Raw genomic sequence first — 18,262 nt, 5'->3', positions numbered from 1 at the left:
TGTCAATCATCAAAACATACTTTGGAATCCACGGGCATAAACTCAGTTCATATAAACTGTAATTACTAGTTTAAAATGTCCAATGAAGTTACATTTTTAAGAATAAAGATACAGTCCTATAGATTCAGACACATAACTAAAACAGCAAAATAATGTGCAAAAGATATAAAACTATCCATCCATCCATCGATTTCTGAGCTGCTTATCCTCACAAGGGTCGCGGGAGTGCTGGAGCCTATCCCAGCTATCATCAGGCAGGAGGCGGGGTACACCCTGAACTGGTCGCCAGCCAATCGCAGGGCACATACAAACAAACAACCGTTCACACCTATGGGCAATTTAGAGTCTTCAATTAACCGAGCATGCATGTTTTTGGGATGTGGGAGGATACCGGAGTGCCCGGAGAAAACCCACGCAGGCACAGGCAGAACATGCAAACTCTACACAGGCGGGACCGGGGATTGAACACCGGTCCTCAGAACTGTGAAGCAGACGCTCTAACGTCCACCGTGCCGCCATATAAAACTAAATTGGTTATAATATTATTCAAGGAAATGTACACCACGTATAGCCAGTTGACTCATTATATTGCAATGATGACTTTTAAATGTCTCTACGTGAATGTCACACAGCTACAGTCTTCATCATGGAGCAGTCTCCTGTGTTGACTTTTTGCTGCGGTAGTTGGCTGCCACCACTAGGTAGCTGTCGGGCGTCAGGTCCTTGATGAGGTCTTTGCCGCCGACGGGGGACGTCTTCCCCTCCACGCGGGAGATTTGGAGCATGCGACACGGGTCGTGCTTGAGCAGGTAGCTCTCAAACGTCTCCCAGCCTCCTCCCACACGCACCATCACGTGTTTGTTGTGCAGCATCTGAGCACACGCGAGCAGGATTAGATACCTCTGTAAGATTATTGGCATTTCCCTGATTAGGGCTTTGGTTTTGAAGATGAGCCTCACTTTGATGTTGCACATTATTGAATTCCCCCCTCCAGACAGCCTAGTAAAATGGACAACAAGCTAATACAGGGAGGATGCATTAAATTAAATAAAGACAATCCTCCTCTCTCTATCTCATGAAGAAATCCTACGAAAAGGTATTGTACTCTACTATCGGAATGGGAACTAGCCGCAATACTCTACTGTATAATGTGTGCAAAGAGTCTTTGGATAAGAGAGGCTTCATGGGATAGCGCCAATGCAATGGAAAAGCATTTGAAGGAGCTTTCAAATTGGGTCATCGACCTTCCAATGCTCCCTCAGAAGGATGCAGACCCTGCCACATCTACAGTCAATAGTGACTTCCGTCTATTTTCAAATGCTTCTGGGTTCAAACTCAACAGTGATGGGTCGTAGATAAGCTACATGGGCCTTCAGTATGGACTTCCCCGACTTAATTCCCCTTTTAATAACACCACTATCACATTGTAAGTATAGAAACCATCAATACGCTACAGAAATGCAATATGACAGCACACAACAGTACATCACCTGAATCAATTCAGAATACATATTAATCTAATAACATGACAAAAAAAAAACCATTTAAATAAAATACACCATAATCACCAGAGATGCTGATACAGATTGCTACAGATGTGTTTTACTAGTCAAACTTGGTTGTAACAAGTTTTGCTCTGACCAGCCAACTAATCATCCATCCATCTATTTTCTGAGCCGCTTCTCCTCACTAGGGTCACGGCCGTGCTGGAGCCTATCCCAGCTGTCATCGGGCAGGAGGCGGGGTATACCCTGAACTGGTTGCCAGCCAATCGCAGGGCACATAGACACAAACAACCATTCGCACCATTCTACGGGCAATTTAGAGTCTCCAATTAATGCATGTTTTTGGGATCTGGGAGGAAACCGGAGTGCCCGGAGAAAACCCACGCAGGCACGGGGAGAACATGCAAACTCCACACAGGCGGGGACGGGGATTGAACCCCAGACCTCAGAACTGTGAGGCTGACGCTCGAACCAGTCGGCCAACGTGCCGCCGCCAACTAATCAGAAGACAGAAAAATGCTGACGTCATCGAGGCCCAGCACTCTGGCCCTGTGAGGACGAATTTGAAATCTGACTGACTGTAAACAAACAGTTCCATTGCTAATATAGTTTAAGGTACATTGGCCGGCATTTTTATTCATAAGGCCCTTGTCAGGTTAGATTGACATGCAACACATGGCTAAAATGTGATTGGACAAAACATTTTTATGTCCACCTCATAGAACAAATGGTCAACTCAACTTTACAAAAATTGAAATTTAGGTCGTAAACGCCGATTGTTTCGATTCAGTTCCATCATCTTCTACATTCACAAAACCTTCTCGTGTGTCCAACTAAAATTCCCTCAAGAATGGATTCAACTTGATCATGTTTCTCGAGTTGTTTTTTTTCCCTCTCCATTTTTCTTCAAAATTGTGTCCACTGCCATAGCAGGGCACATTCTCACATTTGGTTACTATGGCAACATGGTAAAAGAAATACTGTAGCGACAATAGCATTCTTCGAGGCCTTCAACATTTATGCCTCACTATGAACACACATCATTAACTACCTCATTAGCACATCATTACACCTATACTATTGCAAGCTGCTTTACAAAATATCCTCTCTCGAAAATAAAGATGAATCAGGTTACTAAGAACACGTTGGCTAAAAGGTGTGATTTTCACCTCAGTTTGAGATATGAGATTTCTTGCCCTCAAGCGGCGCAACATGCAACATTTATAAGCCTCTTAAAAGAATCAATCTAGAGGCCATTGGTAGGGCGGTGCTTCCAATCAGCCACAGCGGGCCTTCAGGCTTTGTGACTGTGGATTTAATGGAGCTGTGTGTCACGGAGGCGTTTCAATCACGCCGCTTTGGGACACGACCCGCGCCCGAGTGACTGGCAGCCCGTAGAAGGACAAGGGCCCTCGGGCGTAGATTTGACAGCACCTCTCACAAACACCGAGGAGTTACTGGAACTACAGCCACCTCATTTATTCCTGGAGCTGAGAGGGTCTCGCAGGCATGGCCTTCACATCATGGCCGTCTAACGATTATATTCAGCGCTTTATACGAAAAGCAGCTGCTGGCTGTTCAACCGTCAGGGGAGTTTTGATGAAAGCATCTTTATTGTGTTTATATATATATATATACACAGAGGTCAAATGATGTTGCACACATTGGAACCGGGACTACACTACGATAGGCCACAACAGTAGGTGCACCTGCACAATGTAATGAGAGTATCATTCGTAATATAGTATCAGAAAGACTCCCCTTTCAAGGATGATCACTTGAGTTTCACCAGACATTAATTTACTGTATATGTATTTACAGTAAATGTTTATTAGGGTAGTTTGCAGCTGTTAATAATATTTTGCTCATCTTATTTACTATTTATTAACTGTACTTGCTATCATAACACTACAAGGCAGTAGAGATAAAATAATTTTGAAGTTATCTTTTTTATTATATCTAAACACACACACATGTAAACTATATTATACTATATTTTTTAGAAATACAGTGGTGCCTTGAGATACAAGTTTAATTTGTTACTTAACTGCGCTCTTAACTACAAACACTCATACCTCACATCATCTTTTCCCACTGAAATGAATCGCAATGCCATTAATGCCAGCCCCCACCCCCAGAAAAATGTTTCTTCGTGAATTTTTGTTTTCATTACAATATTATACTTTATACAAACATACAGTAATTACATAATTCAATATAATTAATAAGAATTAAGCCATTTTTGTCACACATTCTGGTGTGCACGCCTCCGTTCTTCGCAGAGGATAAAAATATATACGCCAGTGAGTATTGTTATATTGTCTGTCTACAAGTCTTGTTGCACCATTTGTGTTCATATATCCAAGGGTAACAACACCGCCACATACATGTTAATTGCTAGCCCGTGTGTCTATGGCATTTCCCATTATTTGTTCGCATCAAGCTAGCGGAGGCTATGTGGTTGTTTTAAATACACAATGTGTAATTGTCTTTGTTGTATGTTTAGTTTCACAGTGACTTTGTCATGGTCTGTGTTTTTGTTGACTTATTTCTGATGATTTAGTTCATTTCATGCTTTTGTCAAGTTTTCCTGTGTCACATGTTCATGTCCAGTCTGCTCATATGGTTATGTTCTCATCAGCCCTCCACCTTGTGTCAACCTATCAGCTCCCTCCAGCCACTTGTCCAGGTGTTCCTCGTTCTCTTTATTTGTCGTTATTTAGTTCCTTCCTTCTGCAGTATTTCTTTCAGTCCTTGTTGGTTCATCGTTTGTGGTCTGTTGCGGTGGGTCACGTTTCTCTCGTCATGTTATGTGAGTTTACCCCTAGTGTTTCTTTGTTACTTGGAACCTTGTTTTTGGGTGGAACTTTGTTAATTTAGTACTTTTTTTGCCTCCATGATCCTTCCTGGCTTTTGTCTTTTTAAATGAATAAACAGCCTCTCTTTTTTTCTAAGAATATTTACAAATTGTATCTGCCAAACTGCTGCTTGTTGTGAAGTTGAGTCACCTGCCTCCATACAACGCTCTAAAGTTTGCAAAAATCTCAAATTGGCCGATCGACGGCTCATATTTCGAAAAACACTTAAATTGGGTCAGTCGTATCTCAAGGCCCTACTGTAAAAGAATGATTTCATGATTATGTTAACAAAGGATCTGTGCTTAAAATTGGGACATGACAACTATTTCAGTAAGTCACATAGGGTTAAAAACATTGTCAAAGTTATCTTTCTAAAGGCTTTTTTGTGTGCAATACAGCTCTTATATTGAACCTCATTAGATTGTACAGGTGTACCGAATGTTGTGACCAGTGAGTGTACATGAACATAAGACACAAAGCATAGTTGGACTGTCTTCATGACATTTCTGTCTGGCCTGAACAGTCTCCTTTTCCGTAGAAGATGTAGGCATGTTTGTGAAGCCATTCGAGCCAAATTGATTCCAGACTATAAAAATAAAAATGGCTTTACATGCATACTGCGGTGGCGAAAGGCAGCTCAAGCTCTTCACTATCTGTCCCTGGTTGCTCAGCAACCAAGCGATGAAGATTAAGGTATGCAGTCATACAAAAGAATATGATGAAAAAGAGCTTACACAACGTCTCATGTTCTTCTAGCTGTAAAGACTTTTATTAAATAAAGTGGTGTGAGCGTTTTAAAAGAAAACCCGCATCTTTGGCACAAACGTGGCATGTGATTGTGTTACAATCACCGTAGATTTGGGACGCTGCTATATGATATGCTGACAGTAGAGTACAACCAAGAGTAAATCCTCTGCGTAGAGCCTGTGAGGTGTGAATCCAGGTTGTGGGTTGACAAGTAACCATCATCCCAAGGATACTGACAATACATTAATCTAATCTCTACTAACTGGAGAATGTATCTCCACTTTCATGGAAAGTTGAGTAACATTTCCTGGACAAGTAGATCATGATGGTCAATGAATGGTACGTGATCAAATATTTTGAGAGGAATAACTTGGTCATCAGAATCGGAATGCATGGCTCTTATTTTTTTCTTTATAGCCAGTGAGACACATGCTTGGCTGGGGATGGAAATCTGAATAGCATTTCCAGTCAATGAGAACAGCAGGCTCTTTGCACACACTGGATAACTTTCATTCCAGAGTGTGTGTCACAGTATCAACATACACTTATTGGCCACGACATTAAGTACACCTGTAGAGATCTATTACAAGAGCACCATCAGAAAAACTGCAGTGCATCATAGTCTGCGACAAACTGTCCCGACAAGTCCGACCTTCTCTGTTGTCCTAAACACTGTCAAAGGCATTGACATTATTATCCCCCCCCCCCCCCCCCAAAAAAAAAAAAAACATTACACTCAACAGTATTGTGCTACATAAACACTCAGTAAAATAATTTACCCTCCACATAACCTGCAAATGTGATCACAAAACACAACCGTACCTAAGGGTTTGTCTTATTTGTTCTTCAGTGGGGTTCATTGGCAGATGGCTTAACCAGCTTAGTGGTACAATATAAGCACCAACTGATATTGTCGTACCACTGCAAGGAAACCAATGTGAATCGACATTGGCTGGATGTTGTGACGTTTGGTGACACCACCTAGCTGTGGGGGTCTGAAGCGCACTCGTATCTCGAGACAAAAAAATTGGCCTAGCAACGAAAAACTCTTAAATCAAGACACTCGTATCTCAAGGCGCCATTGTAATAGCAATGGGACTGTTTGTTTAAGCAATCAGATTTCAAATTCGAGCGAGCGACCTGGCCCTTGTTGATGTTTGCATTTTTCCATCATCTGGTTGGTCAGAGCAAAACTTGTTACAGCCAAGTAGCAACCAGCATACATTCATACATTGAATAATCAGCATCTCTAATATGGTTTATTTCATTTAAATTCTTTGTTATTAGACAAATATTAATTCTGAACTGCTCCATATGATGGTACATAGCACAGTTGCATGCTGATATATTGCATTTTTATATACTGTAATATTGATGTTTTCTATAATTGCGACGTGATAGTGGTGGTATTAAGTGGATTAAGTAGAGTACATTTCTACTGAAGGCCCAGCTGTAAAATGCATGGCCTGCCTCCGATCATAATATAATGTCATTTAAAACTGAGCATTGTTATCGAAGGCAGAGGTTTTGAGGTTGGCTGTAGCTAATGTTTTTATCTTCGTTTTAGTTCCAGTGGCATATTACTTATTGAAATGGTACTACCACCCCAATTCCAATGAAGTTGGGACGTTGTGTTAAACATAAATAAAAACAGAATACAATGATTTGCAAATCATGTTCATCCTATATTTAATTGAATACACGACAAAGACACGATATTTAATGTTCAAACTGATTAACTTTATTGTTTTTAGCAAATAATCATTCACTTAGAATCTTATGGCTGCAACAGGTTCCAAAAAAGCTGGGACAGGATCATGTTTACCACTGTGTTACATCACCTTTTCTTTTAACAACATTCACTAAACGTTTGGGAACTGAGGACACGAATTGTTGAAGCTTTGTAGCTGGAATTATTTCCCATTCTTGATTGATGTACAGCTTCAGCCGTTCAACTTTCCGGGGTCTCCGTATTTTACGCTTCATAATGAGCCACACATTTTCAATGGGAGACAGGTCTGGACTGCGGGCAGGCCAGTCTAGTACCCGCACTAGAGTTTCAAGTTGCACTTACAGATGTAGCGCCGAACTGTATTTACTGATATTGGTTTTCTGAAGTGTTCCTGAGCCCATGCGGTGATATCCTTTACACGATGATTTCGGTTTTTGATGCAGTGCCGCCTGAGGGATCGAAGGTCACGGGCATTCAATGTTGGTTTTCGGCCTTGCCGCTTACATGCGGTGATTTCTCCAAATTCTCTGAGCCTTTTGATGATATTATGGACCATAGATGATGAAATCTCAAAATTCCTTGCAATTGTACATAGAGAAACATTGTCCTTTAAACTGTTCGACTATTTTCTCACGCGCAAAGAGGTGAACCTAGCCCCATCTTTGCTTGTGAATAATTTCAGGGAAGCTCCTTTTATACCCAATCATGGCTCCCACCTGTTCACCTGTGGGATGTTCCAAACAGGTGTTTGATGAGCATTCCTCAACTTTCTCAGACTTTTTTGCCACCTGTCCCAGCTGTTTTGGAACATGTTGCAGCCATAAAAGTTAATGATTATTTGCGAAAAACAATCACGTTTATCAGTTTGAACATTAAATATCTTGTCTTTGTAGTGTATTCAATTAAATATAGGTAGAACATGATTTGCAAATCATTGTATTCTGTTTTTATTTATGTTTAACACAACGGCCCAACTTCATTGGAATTGGGGTTGTACTATACTTATTTGTGGCACTTAAAAGACACTTTTCTATCCATTTTAAAACCCAAAGTCTTCTGTCGGATAACATAGTGACATATACTCACTCGTATAAAGAGCATTTTCTCCCCAACACGGTATCGCCCTTGTGAATGCCTCTCCACATGGAATTTATTGGGACATCTGCAGGGGGGGTCATCAGCGATATGTCTTACCTGTGAGGCACATACTGACAGGGTTTATACATGTTTGCCCGTCGAGGCCACAAGCACAACTACTGACTTACAGCATCATCCAGCAGCTTCCCTGTGCTCCTCTTGCTCGAGGTGACTCTGGGAGGGGTCGGCGATGGGGAGGGAGGTGGGGAGGTTGACAATGGTGGGGATGGAGGGAGGGGCTGAACTGGAGATGCGGGCGACGGCGGAGGTAAAGGTGCCTTCGCTTCTTGTTCGATCTCTTTCTCTAGTTTTATCAGGGCAGGGGGCTCCACGTTGTATCTGTGGCGGCAAGGAGTTCAGTGCCGGTCCTTGCGGTAGCATACGCTCTTCAGTATATGATTCAGAAAATATTAAAATGTATACATTTACACAGATCGACCAAATGATTAGGTACACCCACATAATCTAATGAGATCCAATCCGTGAGCTGTGCAGTATATACAAAATGCCCCAACAAAAGAACATTATTTTGATAAAGACTCATGTGATGGTGAGTGCATATTAAAAGTTAAACAGTACCTGGATGCTATCCGGCCCAACTCTAACAGACAGAGGCAGACTTCTCGAGGCTGCTTGTGAAGAACTTCAGAAGTAAAACAGTTAGTTTGGTTATCAGACAATACATTATCCCGAATAATAATAAGTGGTGAATGAAGATGAATGAAAAGTGAACAGCAACACACACAAACAGTACTATACGTCCGTCAATGGTACCTAAAATCAAATGTGTCCGCCAGCATGCTAACATGCTCAAAACAATAATGTTAGAGTTTCTCGGTAATCATGTGCTAACATGCTAACACTTGAGCATTTGCATGCAGTTGACTGCCGCTACCATCCAAATCAAGAATCTAAAGTCTATTCCGATCTGAGTTGACAATGATGATGATAATGCAATGAAAGTCGATTGAGTGATATATTTTATAATAAAATAAATATACAATATAAATAATAGTTTATCGACCAGTAATCGTGATTACTGAGATTTTTAATTGATCAGTAGGCCAGTAGGCTAACATCTTTTGAGCCATTCTGCTCACGTGGCAGCTCATGCATTCTTAATCTTCTCAGCGTGACGAAGTAAACAAAATGAGTTTTGTTTTGTTAACTGAAGTAGACGATATTGCAGAAGACAGTGACACAAGTAGTACAGTGTAGTGCATGTGACTAACGGTGTGGTGTGGGGGTTGGGTTTTGGGTGTGTCAAATACTTAACATTTTAAAAGGAGAAAAAAAGAGTTATAAATAGAAGTGATAATGAAAAAAGAAAATCGGACTCACTCCCCCTTCGACACCCCTTGTCGAAGCCTAGCTATGATGTCATTTTGTTCCTTCTTAGTTTCCATTGTGTGTATGAATGGACAAACAGTTACATGGTGTGAACTAACGTAGATAACGTTATTCTAGCTAGTATCAATGTGACCACTGTAATCTGAAAGGCCAACTTGAATTTATCTGGCTGACTTCTGGTTTTCCAGGCAAAAGTGAGAAGCATGGCAGCCTTAAAAGGTCAAAAAGCAAATTGTCAAAGTGCCCTTTTATGAAAGTGAACTTACATCAAAACACGAAGAATGATAGTGAATGGTGTGGCAACAGCTTAGTTTTGTTTTGCTGACAAGGTACTTACTTCTCGTAACTAACTATGTAATATACCTGATGCGTAATAAGGTGAGCAACCAGTCAGGCTCGGGGGTTGCTGGCCCACACTACGCCACTACATGTGACTCACACCACAACGTACATTATACACACTATATACACGGCACGGTAGCAAACCTGGCTTTGTTGAACTGACAATTTCCTTTAAGGGAAAAAAGGAAAAAGGAAAGGGACAGTTGTCAGCTGCTCAGTGATATGAGGGCGTTCATTGAGCGGTTGGCTCAATGAGTGAGAAACAAGGCCTCCAAAAATGATTTGCACAGAGAATATTGAGATAACATGAGCAGGAAGGAGAACTGTGCCTACTCTTGGCTGAGGAAAACATTTGCATAGTGTTGGCCTACTTTCCTGACTTCCTTTCTTCTGTGCTTTTGTTTGTACTGTGAATGCTGAGAGCCAACCATTCACACTGTTAATATCCATGCCAGCAAATACTGTTTTTAGTAGTATTACTATTGTTTTAATGGTGTGTGTGTAAGATATCATTGCCATTTCTCACTACACAAGAGCATATCCTGAGCACAAACCTCCATAAAGGTCAAAGAGATGGTTAAAAAAAAATAAAAGCCTGTACTTGCACCCTTATCTGGATTGATGCCTTAATGTATTGGGTTCTTCCTCGCCCTACCACTTTACAAAGTTTAATTGAGATTGATTTAGTAGTTCTCGTTCCAGAAAGCGGGGCTATTATTTTGCTCAGCCGAGAACATATCACTATCACTCCTAAAATATTTTTACTTTTTCTTCAAAGATGAGATCATGGATGAACAAAAAATCCCAATGTCATGGCGCTTGCCAGATGACCATAGTACTTACTAAGAATCCAATCAGATTGCACTGATTTCATTCTACAAGTACACTGCCGCCATGCGGTCATATTGGCATATTACAAGTATGTTACCTGAAAACATGGAAATAGCTATACGCTCATTCTGATACGATGTCTTATTTTATTGAATGCTTTGGCCTTTCCGCCCGACACTGCATCTCAGCAAATACATGCTGTTTCTGAAAACATTCATAAGTTTCTCATTTGAGACATATTTTTCACATGAGTTCTGTTTGCTGGCTGGCAGTTTTATCACCACAGGACGCTGGCGTCTTCCACAGAAGCGTCCACAGCTCAGTACAAGTACAAGCATTTCTTTATGGAAGCCATTAAAGCGTACACTCACCTAAACCCTCAGACTCAAACAAGCACGTTTCCCCCACTCCAACCTCACGACACCAAGACAGGAAGTTGGCCGTATTGTCTCTGGCAAAGAAAGAGCCAGAGGGAGCAGTCCGCCGGCACGGGATCCTTCGGTAAGGAACTACCTGTTTGGGACATAAACAGGTGAGCAGATGATTTGAAAATCCTTAGAAACATTATCATTCATGAATAGTGTGTATGTAAAACCCACAGCACACAAAAGCGACTTATATCTAGCAAAACTTTCGCCACCACCACTTCCTTCTCCATCAGCTGAGAGGCTCTTGTTTCAGGACCTTTTTGCAGACAGATCAATATGGGAGATGGTGGGTCAGTATATGGGAGGCTACTTTACAAGGCTCACTATGATTGGAGATCAGATGACATGCTCATAGCCCACGGCCCCCACACGGTCTCTCCTGGGAGAGTTATTCGCGTTACTGTGGTTTTTATACAGGATATGTGCGTCTGTGCTATGAGAAAAGGTGCGATGACCTCATGCTAGAAGTATGCAGTCTTTGTGGGTATTTTTCTTTTCTTTCCAGGCTCTCCTTGGGCTGTTTTTGTCCGGAGGTCCTGACTGTCCCTTTAAATGTCCAAATGCTTTCCTTGAAAAAAATAACCTTAGCCACAATTTCATTTGATGTGTGAACTAACAATCAGCATTTTTCTTTCTGCTGTGGCTTTCTCTATTCCCCAAACCTTTTCTGATGATTTCAGTGTTTTTTTGCCCCCCCTGTTTCTTGACCAATAACTTTATTCTTTACCATTAGGCCATTAAACTCATATCACCACTAACATTAGGAAACTAGAATAGCACTCGGTAGGGCAGCGTTCCCCATCCTTTCTTGAGCCAAGGCACATATTTCACATTTAAAAGATCTCACGACAGACCATCTAGTGAAAGAGCATCTAACTGTTCTGTCGTTCACTATAAGTCACTGGCATAGATAGATGAACAATAGTACATTATTGGTAGTGTGTGTGGGAGTGTTAAATGATTTTATTTTCACTAACAATATTTTTTGTCAGTCTGTCTGTCCATTCATTCATGTCCTATGGCGCGTGTCCTCATTAGGGTGGTTTGTGGGTTGGAGCCTATCCCAGCTGACTTTGGACAACACCCTGGACTGGTTTCCAGTCAATCGCAGGGCACATAAAGACAAACACATTCACACCTATGGACAATTTAGAGTCTTCAATTAACCTTAAATGAATGTTTTGGGGATGTGGGAGGAAGACAGAATACTGAGAGAAAAGCCACGGGATGTCTTGACTATAAGGCAAGCTTGCTAACCAGTATTCCACCGTGCTGCCCTAGCTTGTCTGTAGTTAGTTAATTTGGGAGATAGGTTGAATTATTAACCAAATGACAAAAGCAGAAAATACATGTCCTTTTTATGCATATTTGCCCCCAAATTAAACAGATTCTTCATCACCATAAGTGCTGCTCCTCCACTAATGTTTATGGAAATCAAGAGTGCAGTTTTTGGAGAATCCTGGTAACTGACAGTGATCAAACAACACCTCTCACTCTAGTGCTTTTGTTCTAGCTGGAGATGGTAACTGGTTTAGATTCCCAACACTTCTACCTTCACATCTGTACATACTCAACCTTCAGCCCCTGAGACAGCCATAAAATTCACAAGATAATGATGTCGTTGCATTGAGCGTACCCCATGGTGGGAATGTGACAAGAAAGACATATCATCCTCCTTTTCCATGATATGGAAGAGACAGCAACCACAAAAGAGTAGTTTATCATTGGTCTTTGATGGAATCACTTATTCCCACATCACATGGGATTATAAAGCAGCTGGAACACAGATGGACATTTGCTTTATGGTGGTGACGTACTACAGTAAGTCCAGGTCCATGATGAGCTGATGAAGCATCATTTGACTTAAATGCAATCTGAAGAGTGTGTTGTACACAGTTTGTCGCAGGCTTGGCTGATTTCATTGATTCTCCGTGCCTCATTGCGCTCAGTGTGACAGCACTAAAAAGCAATCACTATGATACAACGGTTTCCCTGTACAACAACTTAATGCAAACTTTTATCATCAATGTTTTAGTTTATGAAGGTTGTCTGACAAGACCGTCTGCAAATGTGCCTACTGTCCTTTTCTGAATCTACGATGTGATCATCAATAGCACCTCTATAGCAGGAGCTACTCTGTCATCCCACACTCTTGACCTCAAGCATTTCCTCACATCTGTGCTGGGATCAGGAGATCCACCGTCATCAGCACAGCCATGGCCCACTGCAAACATCAACAACTCGCACTAAAGCGCCAACAAAGAGCTCTTGTGCTTCCCATTTGCCCTCTAAACAGAAACTCGAGCTGATCGTTTTTCTCCCTCAGACAGAAGCATGTAATCACTCTAAGCATGACATGTCTGGTCAAATATCACAACTAACAGTTCAAAACATGCATCAGACATTTTTTTAATATATTTGTCTAGGACAGTATTACTGTAATTTTTTGTCTTGACAGATTTGTCTCTGAAGACATCATGTCTAGTTGCCCCCTTCAAACCTGCATGATGGACAAGTGGAAAATCATGACTTACGAATGAAGGGCCAGAGTTGCTCTGTAGTAAATCTGCATTAGGGATAGGGGGGCAGCAGTTTTCTTTTAGTGAGTCAAATGTATAAATAACCTTAGTTCATTAGTGATTTCCTTCGTGTATGTCTGTCCAGGGGCACTGTGCAGCCCGTGGACAGTTTGCGTTATTGCCCAATGAATTCTGCCTCGCAACAAAGCAAACTGGGAGCAGATTGATCACGTTTTATGCATCCCTGCTCATTTTTGTGCGTCTCAGACGCGGAACCCACATCAAACGAGATTCCTCTAGTAGCATACAGTATTTTTGTCTTTGGACTTGATGGGCGTCTCAAAAGCATCACTGTTGCTGTCCTGAAGCAATCTGTCTTCAATCAATTAAATTAGAAAAGGGAGTTGTACTAACCTATGACATGTGTTGGGACGGTTAATTTGTCTGCTAAACCAATGACAACGGGTTTGCAATATACAAAAAAAAAAAAGCATCACAAATCTGGATTTTGACAAAATTGTTTGGTTTAAAATCACAATGTTGTTTCCCGTCTCAGCCAGATCTTTGACCTCTCTATTAGCATAGTATTATCATACCAGACCGATGTAATAGTCATGGTGCCCAGTGTTTTACTACAGTACCTTTCGGTTGTTGAGAGCAGGCAGGTCTCCACAATTTTGCCTGAACTTCTCCTGCAGAGTCTCAGCCAGCTGGCACAGGAGGAAGCCGTTGTCTAAGCGTTCCATGAAGCTCTCACCGGTGATTTCCAGGCCTGATCAGGGAACACAAAGTAAAAAATAGGGAGAATCCAGCATAGGAAATTCATCATTCCAGTCCATTCCCAGTGGACGCAAACTGTGCTGCAAGAAACGTCTGTTGAGACGACACGCCTGGTTGAACCTGACTTGTGCGGCTTTGCACATGTTCGGTATGTTACAACTTCCAAAGGTGCTTCATTATGAGGGCAAAGCAAAGTGGAAACATATACCTGCACCGTTAACCTAATTAAGCTGCACACTAAGTAGAGATGGTGTAGATTGGGATTCAAAGTGCGGTGTAAAAATTGACTAACTTCCCATGGTTCATTCTTTCTCAGTGAGATCATTGTGAAATAGGAGGTGGTGGCAACGGGATGTCTGTGGAAAGAAACGAGGGATTTTTTTTTAACTCTTTATTTCTTATAGCAGGAAGGGTCTGGGGGTTCACAGTATTTAATGAGTTCCAAATGTTGTATTGCGCACAGCAAAAGCGATCGCAATCTTGAGAAATACTCAGTGAGCTCCTGACTTATACAGACACGCATGCTCCCTTCAACTCCTGCTGTGTGAGGACAATAAATTCCAGAAAGACCTAGAAGAAGCATTTCATTTTGGCTCCTCGGTCCTATAAATGTCTCTGCCTCCCATCACCACGACTCATCAATACAAGTGAGCGTCCTCCTCCCACTCAAACAGTAGACTTTTTCCATACTTCTCCTCCCACCTAAACTCTGCTTAGCATAACAGCCCTTTCAGTAGCATTGCATGCGCTCACAGCCTCGAGAAGACAGGTTAAACTAATTGTACAATTTCTTTAATGGCAACACTAATGGCTTCTTCTAGCTCAGCTGTTTCCAATCCAACGGCAGAGATACCAGGCGGTCAGAGAAGTTCACACGCATGCATCTAAGTATGAAATTAATTCCCCTCATTAATGGATTAATAAAGTATCTCTATCTCTCTATCTATCTGAACTACAGCCAATGCAACCCCCCCCCCCAAAAAAAAAAAGCTAAAACAAAATTGTTTCACTTGATAGAATACTCATACAAAATGTATGTTACATTTAAATGGTGTATTTGTTAGAGTACTTTACTATGCACACGTTTATTGGCGCTTCTTTGCACACACTCAACAAACATGGCAGACATAACATATGCTGCAGACATGTTAAATATGTTTTAGAGCAGAACCTCTAAAGTAGAATGCCCCTCAACTTATAGAATACAGTATACCACCCAAATTTTCATCCATCCATTTTCTGAGCCGCTTCTCCTCACTCGGGTCGCGGGCGTGCTGGAGCCTATCCCAGCTGTCATCGGGCAGGAGGCGGGGTACACCCTGAACTGGTTGCCAGCCAATCGCAGGGCACATACAAGCAAACAACCATTCGCACTCACAGTCATGCCCCCGGGCAATTTAGAGTCTCCAATTAATGCATGTTTTTGGGATGTGCGAGGAAACCGGAGTGCCACGCAGGCACGGGGAGAACATGCAAACTCTACACAGGCGGGGCCGGGGATTGAACCCGAGTCCTCAGAACTGTGAGGCTGACGCTCTAACCAGTCGCCCACCGTGCCGCCAGGAAATTTTCAATTTAAGTGAAATTACATTTCAGTTCAATTCAGCGAGCATCACAGGATTAACTGGGCTTTTTTTACAGACTCAACAAAAGGTATAATAGAAGAAGAATATCAGAAGAGAAATATATGTACTGAATGTTGCATGAAGTAGGCGGACTCACATTCAAAGCAGTAAGACTCATGCATCAATGCACGTTGTCACTTGATATGAAGGTTAAGGCTTTGTGTAAGCGTTTTATTGTGTTAACGTTTTTAAGTTAACAGTTGTTTAGGGTATGTTATGTTCAGACTTACTAAACATTCATACGTTTGAATTCTTTTATACCCATTATGGCTGACAGAGGAGGCGAAATTAACTTTGTCTAACTCTCAGGCATACTTAAAAATCAATTTCCAAGGAGGACCTTTCCAGAAAATTGTGAGGTATGGTTTTTGGATAGTAATAGTGGTTTCTATAATTGCAACGTGATATTGATGCTACTATGTAGTGGATCAAGTCGGGTAAGTCCCCACTCCGTACACAGGCACTAAATGCACGGCCCACCACTGATGCTTACGTAGTAATGTTACACATAAACATAGCATCAATTAACGGTTTCATTTGTCAAGCAAGATACAAACTTAGTTGACTCACCGTTTCTCAAGTCTACTTGTATTACTTACAAGCACATAGCTGATTGAAATCAAGTTAGAGTCACTACTTAGTCATTCATTTGTTTTGTCAGTGCATTGCAGTTTAACAAGAGGACACACAGTGATTTATTAGACAATAGTGAGCCTGCTGCTGCTCATCCACTACTCCTCACCACTGGCGCTACATTATTCCCGAGTTGTAATGATGCCCATTATTCAATTCAGGCAAATCTATAGGAGATTAAAGACTGATGGTTCAGCTTTACTTATCCCCTGCAATGGGTTTACAGTAAAACAACTGGAGGATATGATTTTGGTGTTTTTGCAGGTGAGCTATTTTTAAGTCAATGCACTTTCTATGCCAGCATTTTCATATGGTATCCTGATAGTGACTTTAAAAATGCACACACCAAGCATATTGGTTAGCCAGAGAGCAAGGTCTTCCTTCATGGGCAACAAGCTGGCTTCATGTCGACTGGCCAGCCACTGGTGGTACTGCTGCATGTCTGTCAGGCCGGGGCTGCTCAGATGTTTGGGACTCAGGGAGCTGCACATGGTTCCTTATGGATAGCCTAAAGTAATGAGAGACATAAGACAGGAAGCATGACCATCTGGAAAGGAAACATCCGGCCTGTCTGGATGCAATGGATCATTTTTTTGCAAAGGTCTTGAATTTAATGTAGAATCATTGTGTGTGTCGTTAGTTGGCACGGATGAACACGGAACAGCAATCTCCTTAGGTACACCTGCACAAAGTTAGATCCGATACAAGAGCTGTTTCACAAATGTTGCATTGACAAAGGCAATACTGTTCAGGTTTGATTGACACATCCATCCATCCATCCATTTTCCGTACCGCTTATCCTCACTAGGGTCGCGGGCGTACTGGAGCCTATCCCAGGTATCTTCGGGGGAGAGGCGGGGTACACCCTGAACTGGTCGCCAGCCAATTGCAGGGCACATATCAACAAACAACCATTCGCACTCACATTCATACCTCCGGGAAATATGACACAATTACAACTAAAATAGTAAAAATATCACTAGTAAATTTCAGACATTGAGTATCAATAGAAAATTATAACTGAACATTATTGTATTTGTAAGACTCTTACTGGATCGCATTAGATGGTGCAATTGGCTAGTAAGTGCATGCGTGCCTGTGTGTGTACTTTTATTTTCAGGTCAATAATGTTCCTTCTCTGAAATATGTGTGATGTGAAACAAAACTGAACAACAAGGTTTTAACAACATTATAATTTGTGTTGTGGGAATTGTGTTCGAACAGCTGACATTTCGGGTCTGTAATTCCCACAAGGAACAGAGGTGACTTGAATGAAACGAGAGAAAAAAAAAAGTTGTCCTCTGGGCCAAATAGTGGTGTGGTTTACAGTACATCCGATGACAATGAATGACAGAAAGAAAAAGAAAAAAACAGAGCTGGACGTCTTTTGCACAGACATAAGAACAACAAAATGTGTCTTCCATTCGGTCCACTGTGTGTAGTTTAAGTCACTTAAGCAGCCTCAACAAGGCAGCAGGCCTCATTAATGCAGCCCGGTGAGGGACTGCACTTGCCATCGATATTCAAAGCCATATTTAACTTGTCCTCAGCGCCTGTAATGTGATTTCATTGACTAAACACAGCCTTCCCATATCCAGCTACACCAAGTGTTCACTATAATGTGAAACTCTTTCGCATTCTACTCCACAAGTGCACGGGCTTCAAGTTGGGAATTCCACCACTACGACTCCTGGCATGCAGGAGGCAGTTATGAGGCTGTGCAGCCATGATGACATTGCAAGTAATACTGGCTGTTTGATTGAAGAATAATACTT

General features: G+C 41.6%; 1 protein-coding gene across 2 annotated transcripts in view; it reads right to left on the bottom strand.

Moving 5' to 3' along the window:
- LOC133402416 (growth arrest-specific protein 2) overlaps positions 1–18,262 on the bottom strand; it is a 22,382-nt gene continuing 4,120 nt past the window's right edge. For both annotated transcript variants that reach the window (XM_061676082.1, XM_061676081.1), the window contains exons 2-8: positions 16,834–16,995; positions 14,091–14,221; positions 10,874–11,015; positions 8,559–8,622; positions 8,108–8,318; positions 7,929–8,036; positions 1–872 (exon numbers count right to left, since the gene is read on the bottom strand). In XM_061676082.1, coding sequence (XP_061532066.1) covers positions 645–872; positions 7,929–8,036; positions 8,108–8,318; positions 8,559–8,622; positions 10,874–11,015; positions 14,091–14,221; positions 16,834–16,978 — 1,029 coding nt within the window. In that variant the 5' untranslated portion in view covers positions 16,979–16,995 and the 3' untranslated portion in view covers positions 1–644. The remainder of the gene's footprint in view (positions 873–7,928; positions 8,037–8,107; positions 8,319–8,558; positions 8,623–10,873; positions 11,016–14,090; positions 14,222–16,833; positions 16,996–18,262) is intronic.

Source organism: Phycodurus eques, chromosome 5 (genome assembly GCF_024500275.1).
Source record: "Phycodurus eques isolate BA_2022a chromosome 5, UOR_Pequ_1.1, whole genome shotgun sequence".
In the NCBI taxonomy this organism is placed as follows: domain Eukaryota; kingdom Metazoa; phylum Chordata; class Actinopteri; order Syngnathiformes; family Syngnathidae; genus Phycodurus; species Phycodurus eques.
The sequence above is the reverse complement of the archived record's forward strand: the minus strand, read 5'-3'. Positions and strand labels throughout refer to the sequence as shown.